Source organism: Borostomias antarcticus, assembly GCF_949987555.1.
Source record: "Borostomias antarcticus genome assembly, chromosome: 23".
In the NCBI taxonomy this organism is placed as follows: Eukaryota; Metazoa; Chordata; class Actinopteri; order Stomiiformes; family Stomiidae; genus Borostomias; species Borostomias antarcticus.
Genome location: NC_140256.1, coordinates 5,627,217 through 5,649,716, shown reverse-complemented (window position 1 = coordinate 5,649,716; position 22,500 = coordinate 5,627,217). Strand labels below are relative to the sequence as shown.

General features: G+C 49.9%; 1 protein-coding gene across 1 annotated transcript in view; it reads left to right on the top strand.

The window, feature by feature from the left end:
• arvcfb (ARVCF delta catenin family member b) overlaps window positions 1-22,500 on the top strand; it is a gene marked incomplete at its 5' end in the record, with an annotated part of 89,168 nt that overhangs the window by 34,781 nt on the left and 31,887 nt on the right. The window contains 6 exons of the mRNA XM_084456788.1: window positions 620-778; window positions 1,083-1,103; window positions 2,755-2,889; window positions 5,678-6,309; window positions 14,274-14,776; window positions 21,434-21,617. Coding sequence (XP_084312914.1) covers window positions 620-778; window positions 1,083-1,103; window positions 2,755-2,889; window positions 5,678-6,309; window positions 14,274-14,776; window positions 21,434-21,617 — 1,634 coding nt within the window. The remainder of the gene's footprint in view (window positions 1-619; window positions 779-1,082; window positions 1,104-2,754; window positions 2,890-5,677; window positions 6,310-14,273; window positions 14,777-21,433; window positions 21,618-22,500) is intronic.

Sequence of the window (22,500 nt, the reverse complement as noted above, 5' to 3'; positions counted from 1 at the left end):
TCATAGTGTTCCCCCCAACAAGAAGTACAGTTCTCTCGCACATATACAGTACAGTGCACACACACACACAGACACGCACACACACACACACACACGCACGCACGCACACACACACACACACACACATTAATTCGGAGCCCTGAGAGGACTCGCAGAATTGCACTTTCATCTCCAACTCACAGACTTCATAAATTAGAAATATGAGGCAGTACAGTAGTACAGTATGCACTTGATGGCCCTCAAGGATTTGCTATCCATGAAGGAGACTCAATTACAACCTCCCTCCCCTAACTGAGAGTCAGAGAGGATGTCCACACTGAATACCAGAGAAACTCTGATGCCTCCATGAGAGCAGAACTCAAACTTATTCCTACCTCGGACTTGCGTGTGCAGAAAGTATACAGTGTTCAGTAGTTGGTAGGTAGTATTCTGCTCATCCCTCAGCTTGGGTGTATTAGTGCGCGTGTGCACACGCCCCTGTGTGAATGGCTGGCCTATGTCTCCCGGTGTCCAGCCTATGCGTGTCAAGGCTTTGTCCGTCCGTGTCCACGGTCCCACATACTAACTCTGTCCCCTCTGCCTCTCCCTCTTCCTGTCTCTCCACCCCCCCCTCCTCCAGGAGCAGAGCCCCAGCAACCAGACGTCTCTGGCCATGATGCAGGAGCCCCAGGAGGTGGTGGAGGAGACGGTCACCATCGAGGAGGACCCCGGCACCCCCACCTCCCACGTCTCCGTGGTCACCTCCGACGACGGCACCACCCGGCGCACAGAAACCAAGGTACGTTGTATATGCCGGATAATACACCCCCACCGGCGTGCCGGGGTAGACTGGCGGGAAAGCCAGTTCTCTGAGAGTACAGGTGGGGTTGGAAGAGGGGTCGGGGGGGGACATAGCTGTAGTGAAACGGCATGATGCAGTCAAGTCCCGCCCCAAAAAAACTCAAGTGTCCCCGAAGTGTTTGTATCCCATTTCTTGTTTAGTTTACTTGGTTCCCCTTAGTCCTGCCCCGTTTCGTGTCGTTTCTCTAGCGAGCCCTCTTTCTTGATTGCGCTCTATCTGTGTTTTGTCATTTCTGTAAAAGGATATGTCAACTAACGTGAAGGTGAGTGCAACCTTTCCCCCATACTCTCTTTATCACTTTTCCTCCATCCGCGCCGCCATTTTGTGTCCGCTTACAGTACGCTCGGCGTCTGCACCACTCAACCCCACGTCGCGTCCCGCCATCAGCATCACAAGTTAAAATCTCCACGCCGGTCCCATGCTCTGCTACAGTACCACCGGGACCTCACTGCTTTGATCCACTCCCTCGGTCAGACCCCCCCCCCTGGCTTCTGCTGGCCCTCCATCTTGGAGCAAGTATCCGCTGACAGGCTGGCCTCCCCAGGGAGTGCCCAGGGTAGAGCTGGCACACTGGCAACTCTGAGTCTGTAATTAAAAAGCCCAGTTAATCCCTCTGTCTCACTCTGTGTGTGTGCGTTTGCGTGTGTGCGTGCGTGTGTGTGTTTGTGTGTGTGTTTGTGTGTGTGTGCTGCTCCTCAGGGAAGGCCCACCGCCCTGTAGCCTATTTATCACAGGGGATGGGACACACACACACACACACGAACACACACACACACGAACACACACACACACACACACACACAGTCTCTCTTTCTCTCCCTCTCTTTCTCTCACACACACATACATGCATAGACACAGACACAGTAAAATAAAACTATGCTAAATTATGGTAAAAATAAAAATGCTAATTAGGGTTCTACCGGCAGGGCAGGCGCTTGACACATGGGACAGGTCCTGCAAGTCATTTTAGGGGGAAATGAGGATAATCTGAATTTAGAGATTTCAGAGAGAAGTACAGTAATCACATATCCACTCGTATTGGTGCCAAAACAATCAGATGACTGTTGGCGACTGTACAGTACCTCACCTCATCACAAGTTATCCCCCCCTCTCTCTCCATCACTACAGTATCTATTTCTATTATCCCTCTCCCCTTCCCTGCCCTGTTGATTCAGTATGAGGTTCCTTTGATCAGGAGAGACGCTCCATTTTTGCCTTCTGTGTCTCCTTTATTGCATGCTGACTGTCACCTCCAACCGAGTGGAGATGAAACAGACAGATTTTACATCCGACATCACTCCGTTTTGGGAGCAAAAACATGTTTTTACTTCTAAGCACATTTCCAGCAGTAGCAGCAGCAGAAACCGTATCAGACGCCACCACATTGGAACAAACAAAAAAGTGGCTCTGTGAATTCATTCGGAGTGTCGGCTGAGAGCTGTCTAATTGCTCGAGCTCACTCTGATACTGTGTGCACATTTGTGCGTGTGTGTGCGCGTGTGTGTGCGTGTGTGTGTGTGTGTGCGTGTGTGTGCGTGTGTGTGTGTGTGTGTGCGTGGCTTCCATGTCCCATCATCCCATTCCCAACATGCCATGCTTTTTCCTTGGACATCCTCCAGCTCCCCTCTGGCAGAATGTCCTGTGAAACACTTCAACTGCTTTAAAGAAGCTAATTTGAAACATAAAAAGCAGCCTTCTCTGTCTGTCCTCTGGATGGGAGTTAATGAGGGCTACAGTAGGCCGGATAAACACTGAAATCTTTCTGTATCTTGCTGTTAAACGGGTTGATTGACATGACAGGTTACTTCCTGGTCTGGTTACTGTGCGTGTCCAGCCAGCTGCGCTACAGACGGGCTCATCTGTTATCCGGTGCTGCGTAACATCCACCAACCCTCCTCTCATCATGACTCCAGGTGACCAAGGTGGTCAAAACCATCACCCGGCGCACCTACCGTCCAGTGATGGTGACCGAGACCCCGCTGGCGTGCGAGCCAGCCGGCCCGGCCCCCACTCCCACCCCGACCCCGACTCCGTCAGAGACAGACCCAGTAAAGGACCCCTCTAGCTTGTTTTTGAGCCCCCCCCCCCCTCCCTTCCTCCTCCTTCCTAACTGTTCCCACTAACTCCAGCTGGTGTGTCAACTTAAGCTTGTCTATAAAAGGGAATGCCGTCGAGGTCGTGAAACTCTTACTAGCGCTGTAAAGTCTGAGCATGACGCCTCCCCTCCCCTTTAACAGTCCAACGTCGGGTTGGTAAACACAGGCCTCTGTGTGTGTGTGTGTGTGTGTGTGTGTGTGTGTGTGTGTGTGTGTGTGTGTGTGTGTGTGTGTGTGTGTGTGTGTGTGTGTGTGTGTGTGTGAGAGCCCGGGCCTGTCAACACCTACCCTTGTTTCTCACGGGGCACCTTTCATTAAGACACAGAGCTGCTGCTTTCGCCACATGGCCCCCACACACTGAGGCCCACACACACACACACACACACACACACACACACACACACACCCTCTGACACGCCTGTCCCTACAGTAGCTCCCCTCTCATGCTTCTATAGCATGTTGTGTGTGATCTTCCCCGCCAGTCAAAGTGTGTTTGAAAACCTTCTGATGGTTCCTCTCGCTGCTCCGAGTTAAAACAAGTGTACTCTGTACCCCAGGCCGGGGACGCGATGGGTAACAGCTGTGTGACTCCCTGACAGGCCACACCCACGACAAACTAGGGGGCAATGGAGTAGGGGGCAATGGAGACCCTCGCGGGTTTTCAACCTGTGAAGAACAATGTGGGACAATAGATGTATTTATTACAGATGGTAGTCTGGACACTAGCAACACAGTACAAAATAGCAGAATACAATAACGTAGACATACAAAGAACACCACTATGAAACCAAAATAGCCTGGTTACCCCCTTCTAAGCCCCAGCCCCCCAGCCCCTGGTTGGAGCCTGTGTGTGTGTGTGTGTGTTTGTGGGTGGAGTAGGGTAGCGTGTCCTCCTGCGGTTTGGAACCAGCCCTCCCCAGCCCCTGGTTGGAGCGTGTGTGGGTGGGTGAGAGGGGGTAGCGGGTCCTCCTGTGGTTTGGAACCAGCCCTTCCCAGCCCTGTCTTCCATTACCTACTCAGCAGCACATTAATGCCTGTAAACCCCCCCTAACGCAGCAGCTGGGAGGCCCCAGGCCTGGCTGGACCTCCAGCTGTTTTCATGAAGTATGAGAATTGGTCCGAATGTGGGTTATTTTTAACATGAAAGGAATCATTATTATGTGAGGTACACAAGATGGGGGAGCAGGGTTGGCAGTTATAATGTGAACGCCACGCAGGCAATGGTTATAGAGTAGGTGTGTTTAGATAGACAAGCGCTGTAATTATCCGCATAGAGGAAATGAACCTTGGCGTCCTTAAAATAGTTTTCTCGAACAGCTCACAGCGAGAGTGCGAGCAAATTTAAAGAGGCCTTTATGGAAATTATTCTTTTATCTCATTTAATGAGGATGCTTGCCTGTTGCTTGTCTTTTGTGAGGACAGCTCATGCTTTGCTGGGATTTGTGGTGATTATTTCACACCTTCTGCTTACTTTCGATTCATATCAGTTGCAAGCCTTTGACGGGAAAGTGAAGTATATTCCAATCGAGGCTGAAATTGGAAACCGGTGAACAGAAAAGAGGTTTGGGCTGTCGTGTTTTTCTAACGGCTCGAGTCGTTGTCAGCCAGCGGAGTGGGGATGTACCGCTGAGCGCCTCGTCAGGCGTGACACGGATCGCATCAGGCCCACCGCCCCCCCCTTCCCCTTCAAATGGTGATTAATTTTCATCAACCTCATTAATTCTGAAGATGAATTTATAGCGGCGGACAAAATAGCCAATTATCGCCGCTGGAGAATTCACTGGGAAGCAAATAGCATTGTGTAGAGTGTCTGAACCTGTGGAGGATGGCGAGGTCTGAACAGTCGGAACACCAGACGGCTTCAGCAGCCCCTAGATGGTGCGTGGATTGTGGGTATTGGAGCCAAAGCCAGCTGGAGTACGCTACTACCGCCTGAATATAATCAGACTGGTTCTATATTGCACAGTTCTGTTTCCATTTTAATGAGATGAACACAAGGTAACAGCTTACAGACGGCATCCATGCCTTTTATTGTTGTCCATGAAAGATAGATGTTTATTTGAGGCTCAAATTCACTCAAAACGTAACACAAACGCATTTAGAACACAGATGGCAACACACGACAGGCAAGATTTAGACCTGGACGGGACTACTGAACTACCACTGGTCTTCTAGGTGTCCTAATGCATGACTTTGACCTAATGACTAATCCGAATGATATGTTTTCATCGTGAATCCAGAGGGCAAACGTGAAAGGGACGATGTTTAGCTCGTTTCACGGTTTAGCCTGTCGCACTCTGGGGCGTGATCCCACTGTTGTCCCTCCTACACGGACAGCTGCATCGTTGCGCTGCGTTTCGGTCGTAAACACCCGTCGCTGTGGATTTCACCGGGTGACAGGGTGCGTGCGGTGTGACGCCTGAACATGACCCGCGTGGTGCCATGTGTCACGACGCTCCAAAAATTGCGGCGGCTTCAACATTGTCCTCATTCAGCTGTAACTCATGCATCCAGTTGCAATGTTTCCTTCCCGCTGAAATGTGCGCAATGTCCATTCCCATACATGGATTTGAAAGCATAAGCTCCATGTCTGCGCCACTGTGCTATGGTACTAAATGTATACGAGACAGTTGGACAAGAAGAAAAGACTAGCGAATCGGGACAGTCTGAGGACGATGTCCTAGTGTCCCAGAGGCCTCTGTCTGTCTGACTGGTGTTTCTGCTGCTCTCCCTCCTCCAGGTGACCAAGATGGTGAAGACGGTGACGACGCGGACGGTGCGCCAGGTGCCCCTGGGCCCCGACGGCCTGCCCCTCCCCGAGGGCTCCTCCCCCCTGGGCAGCTACACCGACTCCATCGACCGGCGCTACATGAAGAACGGCGAGCGCTACATCACGCCGCAGGCCACCTCCACGCTCACGCGCTCCTACAATAACTACAACGACTCGTACGGCGAGGCCCCCGACGGCCAGTACGCGCGCCACTACGGCCTCCACGACGGCTACGGGGACGTGACGGACAACTACGGCAGCCTGTCGCGCGGCGTCAACTTCCGCCCGCCCCGCTACCCCTACGTGCCCAACAGCTACCGGCCGGAGAACAGCTACACGCTGCCCATCCGCAAGGACGACTACGGCCACGTGGCCCAGCCGCAGGTGCCCATGGGCACGAGCAGCGTGGACCTGAACCGCTCGCAGCCCGAGCGCTTCCAGCCCGAGCCCTACGGCCTGGAGGACGACCGCCGCAGCCTGGGGCCCGAGGAGGAGGAGCCCTACGAGCTGGAGCCCGACTACTCCACCGCCAGCCGCCGCACGCTGGGCGCCAACCGCGGACGCGCCCTCCGGGAGCCGCTGCGCGACGGGCCCCGTGTCAGGTGAGGACCGTGGGGGGGGGGGGGGGGGGGGTGGTCTTGGATACGGCGACCATCTTGGTGTGCGCATCGGGGCTAGATGGATGATGCTTATCTGAATTCCATCCTCGGCTCAAAGAGATAGAGGATGGAGATACAGGTATCGTCTTTTAGCTGATAAGCAACTCCGATGCGTGTGTGTGTCCGTGTGTGTCCGTGTGTGTGTCCGTGTGTGTGTCCGTGTGTGTGTCCGTGTGTGTGTGCATGTGTGTGTGAGAGAGAGAGAGAGAGAGAGCAAGTAGCTGTGGTTGTACAAGTCCTTGCTCTCTCTGGACAGCTAAGACTTGTTTCCACGCACACCTACATGCTTTGTCTGAGAAGTGAAAGGAATAGCCTGGTTTAGATGGGAAGAGAATTACGAATGCATGTCGGTTGTTCTCTGGCCGTCTAAGAGCACTGGCCTGTGTACGTGTAAACAGATGTCCTTCCCCCTTGAGCAGTTTATACAGGCGGGGAGGTGTCAGTGGGCAATGAGTAGCTTTGATTTCCATTTTAATACAAATGATTGTCAAACATATGTTGGTGTCAGAGAGAGACAGAGACAAAGACAGAGATAGAAAACGTTAAGCACAAAGAGAGGAGAATGGAGGGAAAGAGACGGTGGCTGTTATCGGGGACAGTCGGCAGAGAAGACGTGTCAGGCGAGGGAGGGATGAGTAGAAGAGAAGGAGAGAGAGAGAACGGCAGAGACAGGCAGAACGGCAGACGCAGAAGGAGAGGGAGAGAGGGCTGGGCTACCGGCCCCGCCTCTCCTAAAACTTGTCACCAAGCAACATTTCATTAAGAGAACCGGAACCTCTGGCTCCAACTGCCTTTTTAGCCTCCGACAAAGACCCCCAAAATGGACTCTCACCTCATAATGGCACCAAATCGACCCCAGCTCCTCTCATATGTGCTCCTCACACAGATTTGAGGGAGATACAGTATCCTCTGTGCTGGCATGTGTGCCCTGTTACAGTATGTGTTCCTTAAAGAGCCTTTCTTTTTGAACGTTGATCTGTGGTAAATGGATTTGTTCAACTTCTTCTCTGTTCTTTTTTTTGTGTCTGTCCTCACCCTGAGGGGGACTGGACCCGAGCCAGAGAGGGACACACACACACACACACACACACACACACACACACACACACACACACACACACACACACACAGGGTCTTACACACAACAAATGAGGCTTTAGGGGATGTGAGCTGAGGAGGTTGTGAGGGAGGAAAAAGGAACTCAGGGAAGGGTGTGAGTGTGTGTACGTGTGTACGTGTGTGTGTGCGTGCGTGTGTGTACAGTATGTGCATTTTGTGTTGCTGTCATGTACAGTAGATGTCCTACATGATAAAGGTGCTGCCAAGTCTGTGTGTCAGCTTCTTCTTGACAGTACAAGGAATACATTTCAGGGCCCTTCCTAATCAGGCACACACCAGATATGATATGTAAACACACACACACACACTCTCTCTCTCTCTCTCTCTCTCTCTCTTTCTCACGCTGCATTCAAAGGCAGCTGTGTTGATGTGTTGTGGTGACGCGTAGCGCATGGCAGGGAATTGGCATTTAATCAGGGCCCTTGAACTCTCTACTGACACATAAACACACACAGGTTTCTGCAAAATCACTCACTCCTTCATGAGCTTGGAGAAGGGCTGGTACTCTGACAGCTATGTGCGTGTGTCAAAACACACCCACACATCCACACATCACACACACAAACAAACAAACAAACACACAGACAAATCCACAAATACCTGATCTGGCGCTAAGTAACTGGCTGAATCATTTTCACGAGGGAGCTATAACAAGGCTGTATTTATTTTTACCACTGTCAATCAGACACATCATCAACACCTACTGTACCAGCCAGGATCTCCAAAGACCTGAACCAAACTGAGGCTTTGGAGACACCTCAACCTCTCTGTTCAGGATGCAGCCTTACCCAGAAGCCCCAGCTCCCCCGCGCAACTCTCTCTCGTTACCACATCTCCAAGTGCAGGACCTAGACTCAAATTTGCTGTAATGAATACGAGAATTAAAGTAGTTTAATTACAGTTTATCATGTGGTCGCTTTGAAAACCCTCAATTATGGCGCCAGAGAAAATTGAGATGTTTAGCACAAAATGGCTTCCTGCGCTGCTCTCTGGGTCATTAGGTTAGTGTGCTGTCAGCGACGTTTTAGCCATTACAGGGAGGATGAAAGCTTTTTGCTTCAATTACTGTATGTGTGTGTGTGTGTGTGTGTGTGTGTGTGTGTGTGTGTGTGTGTGTGTGCATGTGTGTGTATGTTTGTATGCATGTGTTGTCCTGTATTTTGGTGAGGTGTACTGCATTTTTATTCAGCCACTCTCCCTTTCATTGACTCTCTCTTTCTCTTGTGCGTGTGTGTGTGCATGTGTGTGCATGCGTGTGTGTCTTAGTTCCGTTGTGCACACCATGCCTTGTCAGCATGATTAATAGCAGCTTTTGAACTCTGCCAGACAATGGGGATGTGTCTTGAGCCAATCTCTAATGGCCCATCTCTCCTTGGGTGACCCACACTGCACCTGCCCACCCACCCGCCCACTCCTGGGGGAGGGGAAAGTGTGTGTGTGTGGGGGCGGGGAGGAGGTGGGCGGCATCAGGGGTCACCGCTGACGGCCCGATACTCCCCGGAGGGACCACACATCCCGCCTCCCTCATCCACTGATGGTAATGGAGAGGAGGACGTCCTCCAGTCTAATCCAGAATCTCCAGAGGATCAGACACCCTCCCTTTGTCTGAGTTGAGCTTCCCTCGCAAGCAGTCAAGTTTGAGGACGAGAGAAACTTCAGAAGAGCGTCACTCTTCCCCGAGACATGATTGAATAACACATTTTTTTAAAAACACGAGCCACGAGAAACGACATCAAAAACATCGGAGGCAGTTTAGAAGTAAAAAGGAAAAATATGTTATGCAGGCTTTTGATTTTTTTTTCTTCAGACAGGCCTCAAGTGAATCATAAAGCAGTTATGGCTCATAATTCAAAATGAGCAATCTGTCCTGTGAACCGTCGGCAAAACGTCGGCGAGCATGTGGAAAACCTTTCTGAAACGAGAGATGGAAACGTCTCTCCCTAAGCTCCTAATCCCCTTAGCTGCTCTCCTTTTAAGGGATTGCAGCGAGCGAGGGTCAGAGACCACAAGGAAGGAAATCCGATCTGGATAATGGACAGAAGATGAGAAGGAAATAGAAATGCGTCGTCCATCCATATTAATATGTTCCGTTCCCTGTGTCGCTACGCAGACGCGCTCGCATAAACGCGCACTGCACACACACACACAGCGAGGAGGGAGGGGGGACTGGCGGGACATTTAGCAACTCCATTAACATGAGGAGTGTGAGCCGCTGTGATCAGCGGTAGAGCATCATGTCTGGCGGTCGTGGCGGGGCGACGCCCCCTCCCCCCCCCCCGCTCACACAATGGCGCCAATTTAAATGCAAATCCTGACATTCGCATCATTCAGCCCTGCACTGCTTTTTCCGAGGCCTCTGCATCACTTGTATCTAAATGAGTCCAATCTCCTAACTGGACTGTTGTGTGCGTGTGTGTGTGTGTGTGTGTTGGTTAGAGAGAAAGAGATGGATGATGTACTGAAGGCAATATTGATGAAGATGACATTTTCTAATGCCACTTCTTTTTGTAAGGTTATTGGTGTCTTTAACGTGTCCTATCCAATTGGAATCCTTGGAAAACGTATGAGGCCAGGATGTTGACTAGGAAGACACGCACACACACACACACACACACACACACAAAGTTCCTTTTCCATGCTGAATAGAATCCCCCCAAACCTCAGAGTAACAGCCCTAGTCTTAATGACTAGGCTTAATCAGGGCTAGCTGAGAGCCCTGTCTGGCCAGAGGCGAGGCCTGGGGTTTGTGGTGTTCCATCCACATTCCACTGCCTGGGGGGAACCACTCTGACACAAACAGGGGAGGGCGGACCGTACCACTCTGATGTCATCCAACAGTAGTGGTTATAAAATGTGTTTGGGGTTAAAAATTCAACCTCCGGGAGGCCACAGCGAGGCCTTATTTTTAGATGAAAGACACCTGTTTGAGAAACAGTGGCTAGGCTAACGTGGCCATGACACCCAACCTGGTCCCAAACTTATCACCTGTCACGAGCCTAAAGCTAAAGAGCGTTCAATCTGCCGTGCTGTGCCTTTCAGCCTGGTTTACCATATTCATCATTGTCAATATGGCTACAGACCCATCCTTCTCAATGGGGATTTAGCATCGTGTTACAGTGCTTGGCTAGGAGTTTTTTCTCCCGGTTCATCATGTATTGATTCCACCAGGCAGTAAAATGTAAAAAGTGGTGCCATAAAAGCTGATATGTTACTGGGGGACTCATTTAAAGCCACAGAGTAATGTTCCCCAGCCACTCTAAACCCCACTTCAACAAGCATGGGAATGCACACTTCTGGCACGCAATTAACATAAAACTCATTAAAATTAAAGCGCCATAGCTAGCACTGCTAACCACCAGCACTAGCACCCATTTTGTGTAGCATCAAAAAGAAGCTGGAAAACAGACTGGGTGGTTATGTAACTATGATAAACAAGCTTATCAGTGTTGGGGGGGGGGGGGGGGGGGGGGGTTGACGCTACAGGCAGCGCAACCATAATTAGGTTCCTCTCTTCCTGTCTTTTCCTGACACCCTCCCCTCATAAAAGTACTGGAGAGGAGTGGGAAGGGTAAGATCCAGCGCTAGCAGTAGAGGAAGTAACAAAGAGGAAGTGACACGTCTATAGGAAAACGCTACCTGTCTTACCATGGCCACTCGGTGTATCCCTTGTTTTCCTCTAGCCTGCTAGAGGAGGACGCAAAAATGCGAAGGGCCTGTAGTCATAATTCCAATCAAAGATATCTACAACTTAATTCATTCAAGATATCTTAAACTTAATTTAAAGGGAATTAAAGATATCTTGAACTGGAATTATGACTAGTCAGAATTAAACTGTAGATATCTGAAACTGGAATTACACCTAGTCATAATTCAGTTATAGATATCCGCAATTCACATTGTGGATATCCACAACTGAATTGTAGATATCTGTAATGACGTACCCCATACAGGTGAATGGCAAAAGTAGTTTGAATCTACTAGGCGAAATGACGTTGCAGATATCTAAAATTAGAGTTTTGCCTAGTAAAAACATAATTAAAGATATCCTGAATTAGAGTTTTGACTAGGCAAAATTATGTTGCAGATATCAGCAACGAATATCCAGTCTACTTAAAGGTACCCAACGAAACGTGAATCAAAACAATCCGTTCTTTGTTTATTTTTGAAATTCCTTGATTATATGGTTCCTTGTAGTCTAATAAACATGTTGAATCACTTGAATGTCGTTCCTACCTTTTAATTTCTTCGCCAAATGATATTTAGCTAATGTTTTGAAAACAACAAAGATCGTCACTATTATGAGCTCCGCGTATTGACGCAATGACGTAGTACGCGATTTTCGGGGACCACCTTCTCAAATTTGCTCTAGAGCGCATACTAGTGGTCAAAACCACATTGGGTACCTTTAATAAATGTTAAAACGGCTTGCCATATAAAAGCGCAAAGGGGGTGCCCAGAAAATCTGGGAAAATACATTTGGCAAGACAAGTTGGCAGAGGATGCCTCAAAATGTGTCAGAATTAATGATATGTTCTCAGGAACGACTGTGGGGGCTGGGGGTCCTGCAGAAATGCTACCTGATGCAAGCACTATAGCACTGCTGCTAGCAGTAAAGTTAGTCAGCAACACCGTGCGTCGAGGAAGTGGCATCTGACACTAGCGACACTCTGACGTTGAGTCAGTTGTGACAGTGGAGGTGGAGGATACAGAGGATACAGCAGCTAAAGAGGTAAGCAGTTGTAACTAACTAGCCAGAGCATTTGGAGCTTGAGCGTCTGATGCAACTGACGTAGGCTAGGGATGATAGCCGCCAGAGTTTCCCCTACCCATGCCCCTACCATTGCTTTGGAGGGGTGGCCCGCCCCCCCTACGGGACCCCCCGCCCATCCTGAAAGATCCCAAAAGCCAGAAAATAGCGGACTAGATCGCTATCATTTTTAGCATAAGTCAATGGAGTTTAACATAGCGAAAATTAGCATCGCGGCTAGTGGACATTTTCTGACTGGGAGTGAGAGATGATGAAGAGTCCATGTATTCTGATGTTAGTAACTACAAATGTAGGGCATAGCCTACATTTTAGGTTAACATCTAATCTGTGCTGTGGACTGTTAGTTTCCCCCATTCCCTATGCATTTTCAGCAATGCTTTTGCAATTTCTTTTCAGCTCTTCAGCATTCAGCTGTTTAAATGTTATTTTCTCTAGTAATATGTTTTTCTTTTTTGTAGTTATGTGCACTGGTTTCATTTAAGCTCAGTGTAGAGAAATGCACTTGAAGAAACACCTTACTGTTCGCTTCTATGAGGACACTGTTGACACCATGCTTTTGTGGAATTGTGGAGCCATATTTGGACAATTCTTTTCCATTGACCTGTATATTAAAAAGCGCTTCATCTTATCAGTGAAGCCCTTTGAAACAAGTGTGATATTAGGGGCTATGATCTCTAAACAAATTGAGCGTGAGAAAGCATAGATGGAATTTCACGATCAACACAAAATAGTTTGTCCACACTTGCATTGGTATACTTGATCTGTCCATGACACTTACGCCGCTCTATAGGGGTTTTCATGAATGGTAGATTTGCATCATATGCATATTGAACAGACTGCCAGGATGTTGATGGGCGGTGTCTGACTGATTGTGGTGGGCCTGTCTGAGCCACATGGCAGGGCCTAATTTTTGTCCCAGTCCAGCCCTGCTTCTGTAACAAATGCAGTGTCGTTGGGGGTCACTCTGACTCCGGCAGTCATAGCACAACTGTAAGAGAAAAACGTTCCCTCCTTTAGCTCCTGTGCTTGTTGAGAAGTGGTGAGGCTCCCTGCAAAGCACAGAGGCAAGTGTAGGTCATGGGATCAAGTGCATGTGTGTATGCAAGTGTGTGTGTGTGTGTATGCCGTTATACTGCATTTCCATGTTTAGCTCAGGTGCTGCTAACGGCGCTAAGCTAAGTCCAGTCCTAAGGAAGCAGGCAGCATTAGCATAGTCTTTGCTGCTGTGACCAGGGCCAGGCCCTGGGGAACGATGGGGCTGAGAACGTTCCCTCGGGGGGGGGCCGCGCTGGAGCGTTCTCTGTTCTCCTCTGCCTCTGTGGCTGCCTGGAAAACTTCACAAGTGCTTCTTTCCCCTGTAGCTTTGTAGCCAGAGTCCCCGTTGCTCTTGGTCCCACGTCTCTCTCTCTCCCTCTCCCTCCCTCTCTCTCTCTCTCTCTCTCTCTCTCCCTCTCCCTCCCTCTCTATCTCTCTCTCTCTTTCCCTCTCTCCCACCCAGCTCCCCCGTCATTAATACCACAGGGTGGCAAGAACGAGTGCGCCATTGCTCGGAGGAGACAGAGACCATTAGTAATAAGGAAGTGTGTGTGTGTGCGCGCGTCGTATCCGTGGGAGCTCTTAACTCTGAGGCAGCCCACTGACAGAGCTGTTAATAACAGAGCAGCCCCACTCCTACCCTCCTCTGTCTTCGTCCTGTCCTCCCTCCATCACTCTCTCTCTCGCCCCCGTCTATTCCCCTCTCCTTCACCTCTTCCCTCTGTCTCTCCGTTTGTCTTCATCACTCACCCTCTCTCTCTCTCCCTCTCTCTCTCTCTTTCTCTCTCTTCCTCCCCAGTTCTCGTCGGAATCCCTCTCTTGGACAAATCCTCCCTCCCCCACTGCTAATTCCCCTCCTCTCCCCCTGCTGCTAACCCCCCCCCCCCCCCCCCCCACTCACTCTCCTTCTCACTCTCCTTCTCTCGCTCGCCCCCTGCTCTTCTCCTCCCCCACTCACGCCCTCTCTCTCCCTCCCTTCTTCCAGAGGGTACGAGGAGCCCATCGAGGCGGAGCTGATCGACGAGCGCCACCCCTACATCCAGGGCATGTACCCGGCGCCCCTGGCGCAGCCCGAGAGGGGCAGCATGGCCAGCCTGGACCGCATGGGCGGCCGGCGCTCGCCCTCCCTGGACAGCATCCGCAAGGACCCACGCTGGCGTGACCCCGACCTGCCGGAGGTCATCGCCATGCTGGGCCACCCCATCGACCCGGTCAAGTCCAACGCCGCCGCCTACCTTCAGCACCTCTGCTACGAGAACGACAAGATCAAGAAGGAGGTGCGCCACCTGAAGGGCATCCCGGTACTGGTGGGCCTGCTGGACAACCCCAAGTCCGAGGTCCACCGCAAGGCCTGCGGGGCGCTGAGGAACATCTCCTACGGGAAAGACCACGACAACAAGGTGGCCGTCAAGAACTGCGACGGCATCCCCGCCCTCGTCCGCTTGCTGAGGAAGACCAACGACATGGAGGTCCGGGAGCTCGTCACAGGTGAGGAGGAGGCCGCGCCCCCCCCCCCCCCCCACGCAGGGCGCCGTTCTGGCGTTTTCTCTCTTCCGTCGCTCATGTGTATCCTCGCCCACTGTCGAGGAGGTAGAAAAATAACTGTTACTCTGCATACTTTGCCAAACCGGTGAGACGGACTATGCATCTCACACCCGTAGGAGATTATTCTAAAGTCGCGTGAGGGCATGCTAGCAGTGGACGTCGGTTGGTGGTAATCCATCCCTACGCCGTCAACATGTGGGGGGTTGGGGTTAAGGCCGAAAGTAGGCCAGTATTATAATACCTCCTGTTGAAGCATAGCAGCCATGACCTGCCAAATGTCACCCGCGGGAGCACAATGACGTGTGTGTGTGTCTCCCCGTCCGTCCGCTAATCCCTACATGATTGGTTTGCACTGACACGCGTTCAGATTGGCGGAGAGAGAATCTGAGAGGGGCTTTGTTTTCCGCCGCGAGCTCCCGGGGCAAGACGGCGGCTTTGCGCCCGGAGACTCCAGCTTAGAAGAAACCGCCGTTCCGTAATGTTGATTTTTACCCATGAAATGTTAAATAAATGAGGGAATTTCACAGGTTGGAAAGGGATAATGATGTGTTTTGGACTGTCTTATGCAGATGTTTGCCCGTTGATGCCCTCCTGTTGAATACGCTGTAGAACCGAGGAAGTCTGTGCAACACATGGTGGTGTGTGTGTGTGTGTGTGTTCGTGAGTGTAAATGTGTGTACGAGGCAGGCTCACTGACAGAGATATCACAGTGAGGGATGACTGTGCCAGGACACAAATGATTGCCCATACACAGCACAACATTGCTTTCTAAAAATAACCTCCTAGCGCAAGACAGGGGAATGGAGGTAGCTGCATTCATCTCTCCCCTCTCTCTTTCTTTCTCTCTCTCTCTCTCTTTCTCCATCTTTCTCTCTCTCTCTTTCTTTCTTTCTCCTCCTCTCCAGCCTGGACATATGGTTTTACAGCTAGCGCGGGGCCCCTATGAAAACAGTCCTGTCACAATGTGCGCTCGGCTTACTGCGCATGCCCCTGTGGCCAAAACTGGCAGTGTTTTTCTACAATTAAATATAATTGGGGGGCTTTAAAAATAGACTGTTTCGAGTCAGCCGCATTTTGAAGGGCTTGTGTTGCGCTGTCCCTGAAACCACAGCAAGTTGTGCCGGGCAGTCTTGACGTGGAAGAAACTCATTGGTTTTACTCCGCTACATTCAAGGCACACGAGAAATGGTCATTATTTTTAGACCTTTCTGTGAGTGATTTTAGCTTCCCTCCCTGGTTGGCCCAAGGCTGTTCGCACCATCTAGCAGTCACAGAGCTGAGAGAAGAGTGTGAAGAGTGTGTCGTGCTGAGGAGTGTGTCGTATTTTCTATTTGTGGACAATAGATTCAGTTTGTGGGCAGGCAGCTACAGTAAACAGGTGTTCACTCCAACATCCTTACAGTAGAGATGGGTGTGTGCTGTTTGTGAGCGTGTGCGTGCACTTGTGTGTTTGTGTGTGTTTAAACTGTACTGCACAGTATATGCACCTGTGTGTGTGTGTGGGGGGGGGGGGGGGTGTTGTGAGCAGTCAGTCAATATTCTCCTCATGCTTAGGACTGTTTTCATCTCAGGTTGGTGAGAGAGACGAGCGCTCCAGCTTCCACAGTCCCAGATGAAAGGACCTCTGCCACCCGCATACATGATTCAGTGGTTTCACTCCCCTCCCCCCCCCCCCCAATACGGCACTTTAGTGTAAATACAGACCCTCTGCCAGGACGTCTTCTGCTCAGAGCTGTGGGTAAAGAGGAGGCAGAGAGGACCCCTGAGATCCAAGCAGGGTCCTGCTACGTCCCCATCAGCATGCACATACTGTACTTACTGTACACACACACACACACTCACACACACACACTCTGGCTGTCAATTTAACACGTTTATTAGATTAATTAATTATGCAAACATTAACGCGTTAATAAAAATTAACGCAAACTAATCGCATTCATCGATTTCGTCCAGCTCTAGGTGGCACAGTTGCCACGTCATTCGTTTTATTCACACAGCTGCCATGTTGGTCAACTCTGACATAATTGGTGGGACGAATGTGGAAGTGCCCGTTGACTCCAATGTTAAAAGTTCACTATAAAAACACCACTTCAAGAACCAAAATAGTCAAAATAACAGGCTGAATACACTATCGGGATTACAAACTCTAACTGTAAACTTACAAACATTACCAGACTCAGATTGTTTTTCACTGTCATAGTTTTCGCGTTTGGAAATACATGGAAGTGAATGAGCCAAAGTTAGCTGTCAGCTGCCAGCTGCATTCACTTCCATGTATTTACAAATGCGGAAACAGCGACAGTGAAAAACAATCGGTAATGAAACAGTCTGGTAATGATACATTTTTAATCCCGATAGTATATTCAGGCTGTTATTTTGATTATTTTGGTTCTTGAAGTGGTGTTTTTAGAGCCTAGTGAACTTTTAACATTGAAGTCAACGGGGACTTCCGCATCCGTCCCACCAATCACACCAGATTGACCAATATGGCAGCTGCAGTGAATAAAGCAAATTGCCTGATTTAACATTATTGAAGCGAAAAACTTAATTTAGACCTGAATGACCCTGTAGACTACATTGTGTGTCACGCAAAAGCATCTGTGCCCTCAAACAAACTCGAGGAGGCGGCTAATCACTTTGCTTTGCCCTCTAAACAGAAAGTTTACTTTCAAAATACAGTTAATAAGAGCGTGGTCGTTTTAAGCATTTTTATCCTAACATAATCTCAATGCTGAACAAATAGCTGTCAGACCCTGTAGCAAAGGCCTGAACTATTTTACACAAGGTAGTGCCGCAGGTTAACAAAACTATTTTGTGCATTTTATGACTAAAGCAGGAAACTTTCAGCATATGATCTATACAACCCAAGGATTAATTTCAGAAGTAGAACCACTTCAGGAGGGACCTTTTACGGCTGTTGCAGCCATTTTCCAAAATGGCCGTCAAAATGGTGGGCGCTTCAGTCTATTTTGACTGCAGGGGGCATATATAGTGGTGTTGTGGTGATACAAGCATGAAAATTGTGATGAGCTGTCTCCATGGGTCACTTGACAAGAAGCCACTTGAAATATCAAGATGGCGACCATTTTTCAAGATGGCCGCCACTTTAGTGGAGCACTTTAGTGCGGCAGATAAGCTCCTACAGTATGTAAGGTAGTGTGCACTTTATGACTAAAGCATGAAACCTTCTCCAGTGTTTCTATACACCATGTTTCTACACATCATGAAGTCTGTTTTCAGATGTGGAACCACTTCAAGAGGGACTTCTGGAACTTGTCAGAGGTCGAACACATTTGGGTCATCATCAACTTGTTTTTTCACTTTGTAGGCATAAATACAGTGGTGTGTTTTTAGTTTGACGGTCGCCATACTGAAAAAGGAAGTTATGTCAATGTAGCGGTTACCGCACGTACAGTATGATTTCAGTTCAGGTTACTCATTGGCTCTACCCTTTCCCTATCTTTGAGGGCATCTACCGAAACTCCTTTTCAACAGAAACGTTTTCTCCGGGCGTCAGCATCATATGTTGCACAACCACAAGTTGATCATAGATCAAAAAGGAGAGTTGTGGATCAGACTGTCTTAAAATTGGCCGTCAAACTAAAAACACACCACTGTATTTATGCCTACAAAGCAGGCTGTTTTTTTGTATGTTTTAAGAACTAATGTCTAATCTATGAGCACAACGCGGGACAAGCTTCGTTTGTGGGACATCAGAGGCGTGGTCTTAAGAAATCAATTATTATTATTATTATTCTCGGCGAGATTGACAGGTCTATTGAAATATCTTCACTTGGGGCTTTTGCCAGCAAAAAATGATATAGGATCAATTTGCAATTAATCACAATTAATTAATTACACACACACACACACACACACACTAGTTATGCATTTTAACCCCCTAGGAACTCTACATGACACCCCCCCCCCAGCTCACAAATACAAACACAAATATATATTTTCTCTCTCTCTTTCTCTCTCTCTCTCTCTCTCTCTCTCTCACACACTCTCTCTCTCTCCACATTTCACTAGAAGCCCCAATTATTATCCTGTGATAAGTATGGCAGCAAGGAGAGAGTTATAGCCTAGACTGCAAATTCATAGCTAACATAATTGCCCCCCCACCCCACCCCCCCCCCCACACACACACACACTCCCCCCACCCTGCTTGTTTGTCTGCCTGGGCATGATGGATAGTGTGGGGGGCGGGGTTGGGGACATAGGGGGGCTGGGGCTAGCGGTAATGGGCCGGTCTGAGTGAACGGCCCTGATGGAGCGTCTGTGTGTCTACAGCTGCAGCGCCCAGGAAACTGAATTAGGCGGGCAGAAGCCCAGCCGGGCCAGGACACCGGTCAGGAAGGAGTAAGGGAGGGGGGTGGGGGGGGGGTGGTGGACGGGGACCTGGAGATCTGATTATGGAAAGGAAGAGGATAGATACCCAGCTCTAGACAGACACACACACACACACACACACACACACACACGTGAGAGTTAATCTGGATACTATGCCATGTTGATGGAGAACTGGTAGAAGGGTGTTCTCTATATACTGTGGACGTGTTCCCATAAAACACCAGACTGTCATGTCCGCAGCTCTGTAATTTGAACTAGCAGCCCTTCTACAGACGGTGTGTGTAAGAGTATGTGTGTGATAGATGGGGGCCACAGTACAAAGACATGCCTTTCTCCTCCAAGCACCGCAATAATCACATGAGCTGTGAGGGATGTAGCAGTCAGGACCAATAGTTCAGCCCTAATGTTGCACCGTGAAAGGTTTCGTAAGGGCATACCACGACGGGGTAGGTAATTCACTGTGTGTGTGTGTGTGTGTGTGTGTGTGCGCGTTGTGTGTGTGTGTGCGCGCACGCCTGCTCGCGTGTGTGTGTTTGTTTGTGTGTGTGTGTGTCTGTGCCAACAACAGATAATACATCTCTCTCTGTGAAAATCCCACATACTCATTTATAAGACAGATTTATATTGGTTCTCCATTCTCTGTCATATGTAAATATTCTCCTGGGCTGTTCCCTCAATGAAATATATTATGCCTTATCTACTTTTATGAAAATACAATTCAAAATCTGAGCGGCTAAACAAATGACAAGTGACAATTGACAAACAAATGACAATTGACAAACAAATGACAATTGAAGCAAATGAACTGAAATATATCAGCTGTAGGAAAGACCCCTGGCAAGGTCCCTGGCTACAGTGTTTATTAACATAAAGAAAAAATCCACAGCAGTGCTACCGTACGTGATAGTTTTATGCTAGCTAACATTAGCTTAGCTGCCATAGACTGCAACCAACAGCGTTGGCTGTTAGACTGCTAGCTGCTACTGTGGCTAGCTAGCTTGGGGACCACGTGACGACTGCTGTCAGAGCTAATGGAGTGATGTTAATGGCCCGACGGCGGAGCTAATCAAGTCGTCAGCCTCCCAGGCGGTGCCGTCAGTGAGCTCCAGTCCACCCATCTCTCTGTGCGCCGCCGGGCCCACCAACACATCCACCAGCTGTTGTTAGTGACTGAACGCAAACACCCTGTTCCAGACAGCAACACTGTTATTCATTTGATAGAACATTGATCACCCTTGTTCAAATTTAGTTTACACCCACTACAGGATAGACTAAATATCTGAGTGAAAAATTGCTACAGTATGCAGTAGCTTATGGTAACCATTATGTACCAGCCAGCATGGAAGTCATATGTCACGTTAAGATGTGGGGCCTAGTTGTTATATTTGGGTGTAGGTCGTAGGTTTCTCAGGGCCTAACCACACTAGGAGGTATTTTTAGACTTGGCCCTCCTAGTTTTTTAGTTTGCAGTCAGCATGATTTGACAGGGGAAATATTGACCTTGAGGCAACTGTACAGATATAGTTTCATAGAGCTAAGGCGTTATTACAGTTTCTGTGTGTGTGCATACGTGCGTGAGTGCGTGAGTGTGTGTGTGCGTGTGTGCGTGTGTGTGTGTGTGCATGCGTGTGTAAGAGTTAGCAGTTGCTCCAGGCTGTTATTGCTCTGTCTGAGTAAGAAATCATCCTTGGTGCCGAGGGAGCGTATACTTTCTGACCCGAGATGAAATCGTTTATCTTGGTAGTATTCCTCCCTCACTCCGACTGAGTGGACAGAGGTACATGTTTCCCTGTAGGGGAAAGAGGAGGGAATGAGAGAGGGGAGGGGGTTATGAAGTTAATAAAAACAAAGACCATGGCCTGCATGTGTGCTACAGTACACAGAGGCTTTGAGGTAACTGTAATACTTTGTTTTTCACAATCTGGAGGGTCTTGGTCCAGAACCTCAATTTGTTATTGGCAAATCCTTGCCGATTCTCTGTTTATTGCATCAGCCACGCCACTGGGGGCCTCTCTCTGTCTCTCTCTCTTTCTCTCTCTCTGTCTCTCTCTCTTTCTCTCTCTGTCTATCTCTTTCTCCCTCCCTCTCTCTCTCTCTCCCTCCCTCTCTTTCCTCCTCTCTCCCTCTCTTTGGAAGACTGCAGGATGCACAGGCGCCACTGATATGATGTGAGATGAGAATAGGCCTTTGTTGTTATAATGCTGTGTGAGAATCCCTCAGTCACTAACTGCCCCCCCCCTGCAGGAACGCTGTGGAACCTGTCGTCCTTCGAGCCCCTGAAGATGGTCATCATCAACCACGGTCTCCAGACCATGACCAACGAGGTCATCATCCCCCACTCGGGCTGGGAGCACGAGCCCAACGAGGACTCCAAGCCCCGGGACGCCGAGTGGACCACCGTCTTCAAGAACACCTCCGGCTGTCTGAGGTAGGGGTCTGACGGTCTGACGGTCCTGTCTGAGGTAGGGGTCTGACCGTCTGACGGTCCTGTCTGAGGTGGGGGTCTGACGGTCCTGTCTGAGGTAGGGGTCTGACCGTCTGACGGTCCTGTCTGAGGTGGGGGTCTGACGGTCCTGTCTGAGGTAGGGGTCTGACGGTCCTGTCTGAGGTAGGGGTCTGACGGTCCTGTCTGAGGTAGGGGTCTGACGGTCCTGTCTGAGGTAGGGGTCTGACGGTCCTGTCTGAGGTAGGGGTCTGACGGTCCTGTCTGAGGTAGGGGTCTGACGGTCCTGTCTGAGGTAGGGGTCTGACGGTCCTGTCTGAGGTAGGGGTCTGACCGTCCTGTCTGAGGTAGGGGTCTGACGGTCCTGTCTGAGGTAGGGGTCTGACGGTCCTGTCTGAGGTAGGGGTCTGACCGTCCTGTCTGAGGTAGGGGTCTGACGGTCTGACGGTCCTGTCTGAGGTAGGGGTCTGACCGTCCTGTCTGAGGTAGGGGTCTGACGGTCCTGTCTGAGGTAGGGGTCTGACCGTCCTGTCTGAGGTAGGGGTCTGACCGTCCTGTCTAAGGTAGGGGTCTGACGGTCCTGTCTGAGGTAGGGGTCTGACGGTCCTGTCTGAGGTAGGGGTCTGACGGTCCTGTCTGAGGTAGGGGTCTGACGGTCCCGTCTGAGGTAGGGGTCTGACCGTCCCGTCTGAGGTAGGGGTCTGACCGTCCCGTCTGAGGTAGGGGTCTGACCGTCCCGTCTGAGGTAGGGGTCTGACCCTCCTGTCTGAGGTAGGGGTCTGACGGTCCTGTCTGAGGTAGGGGTCTGACGGTCTGACCGTCCTGTCTGAGGTAGGGGTCTGACGGTCTGACCGTCCTGTCTGAGGTA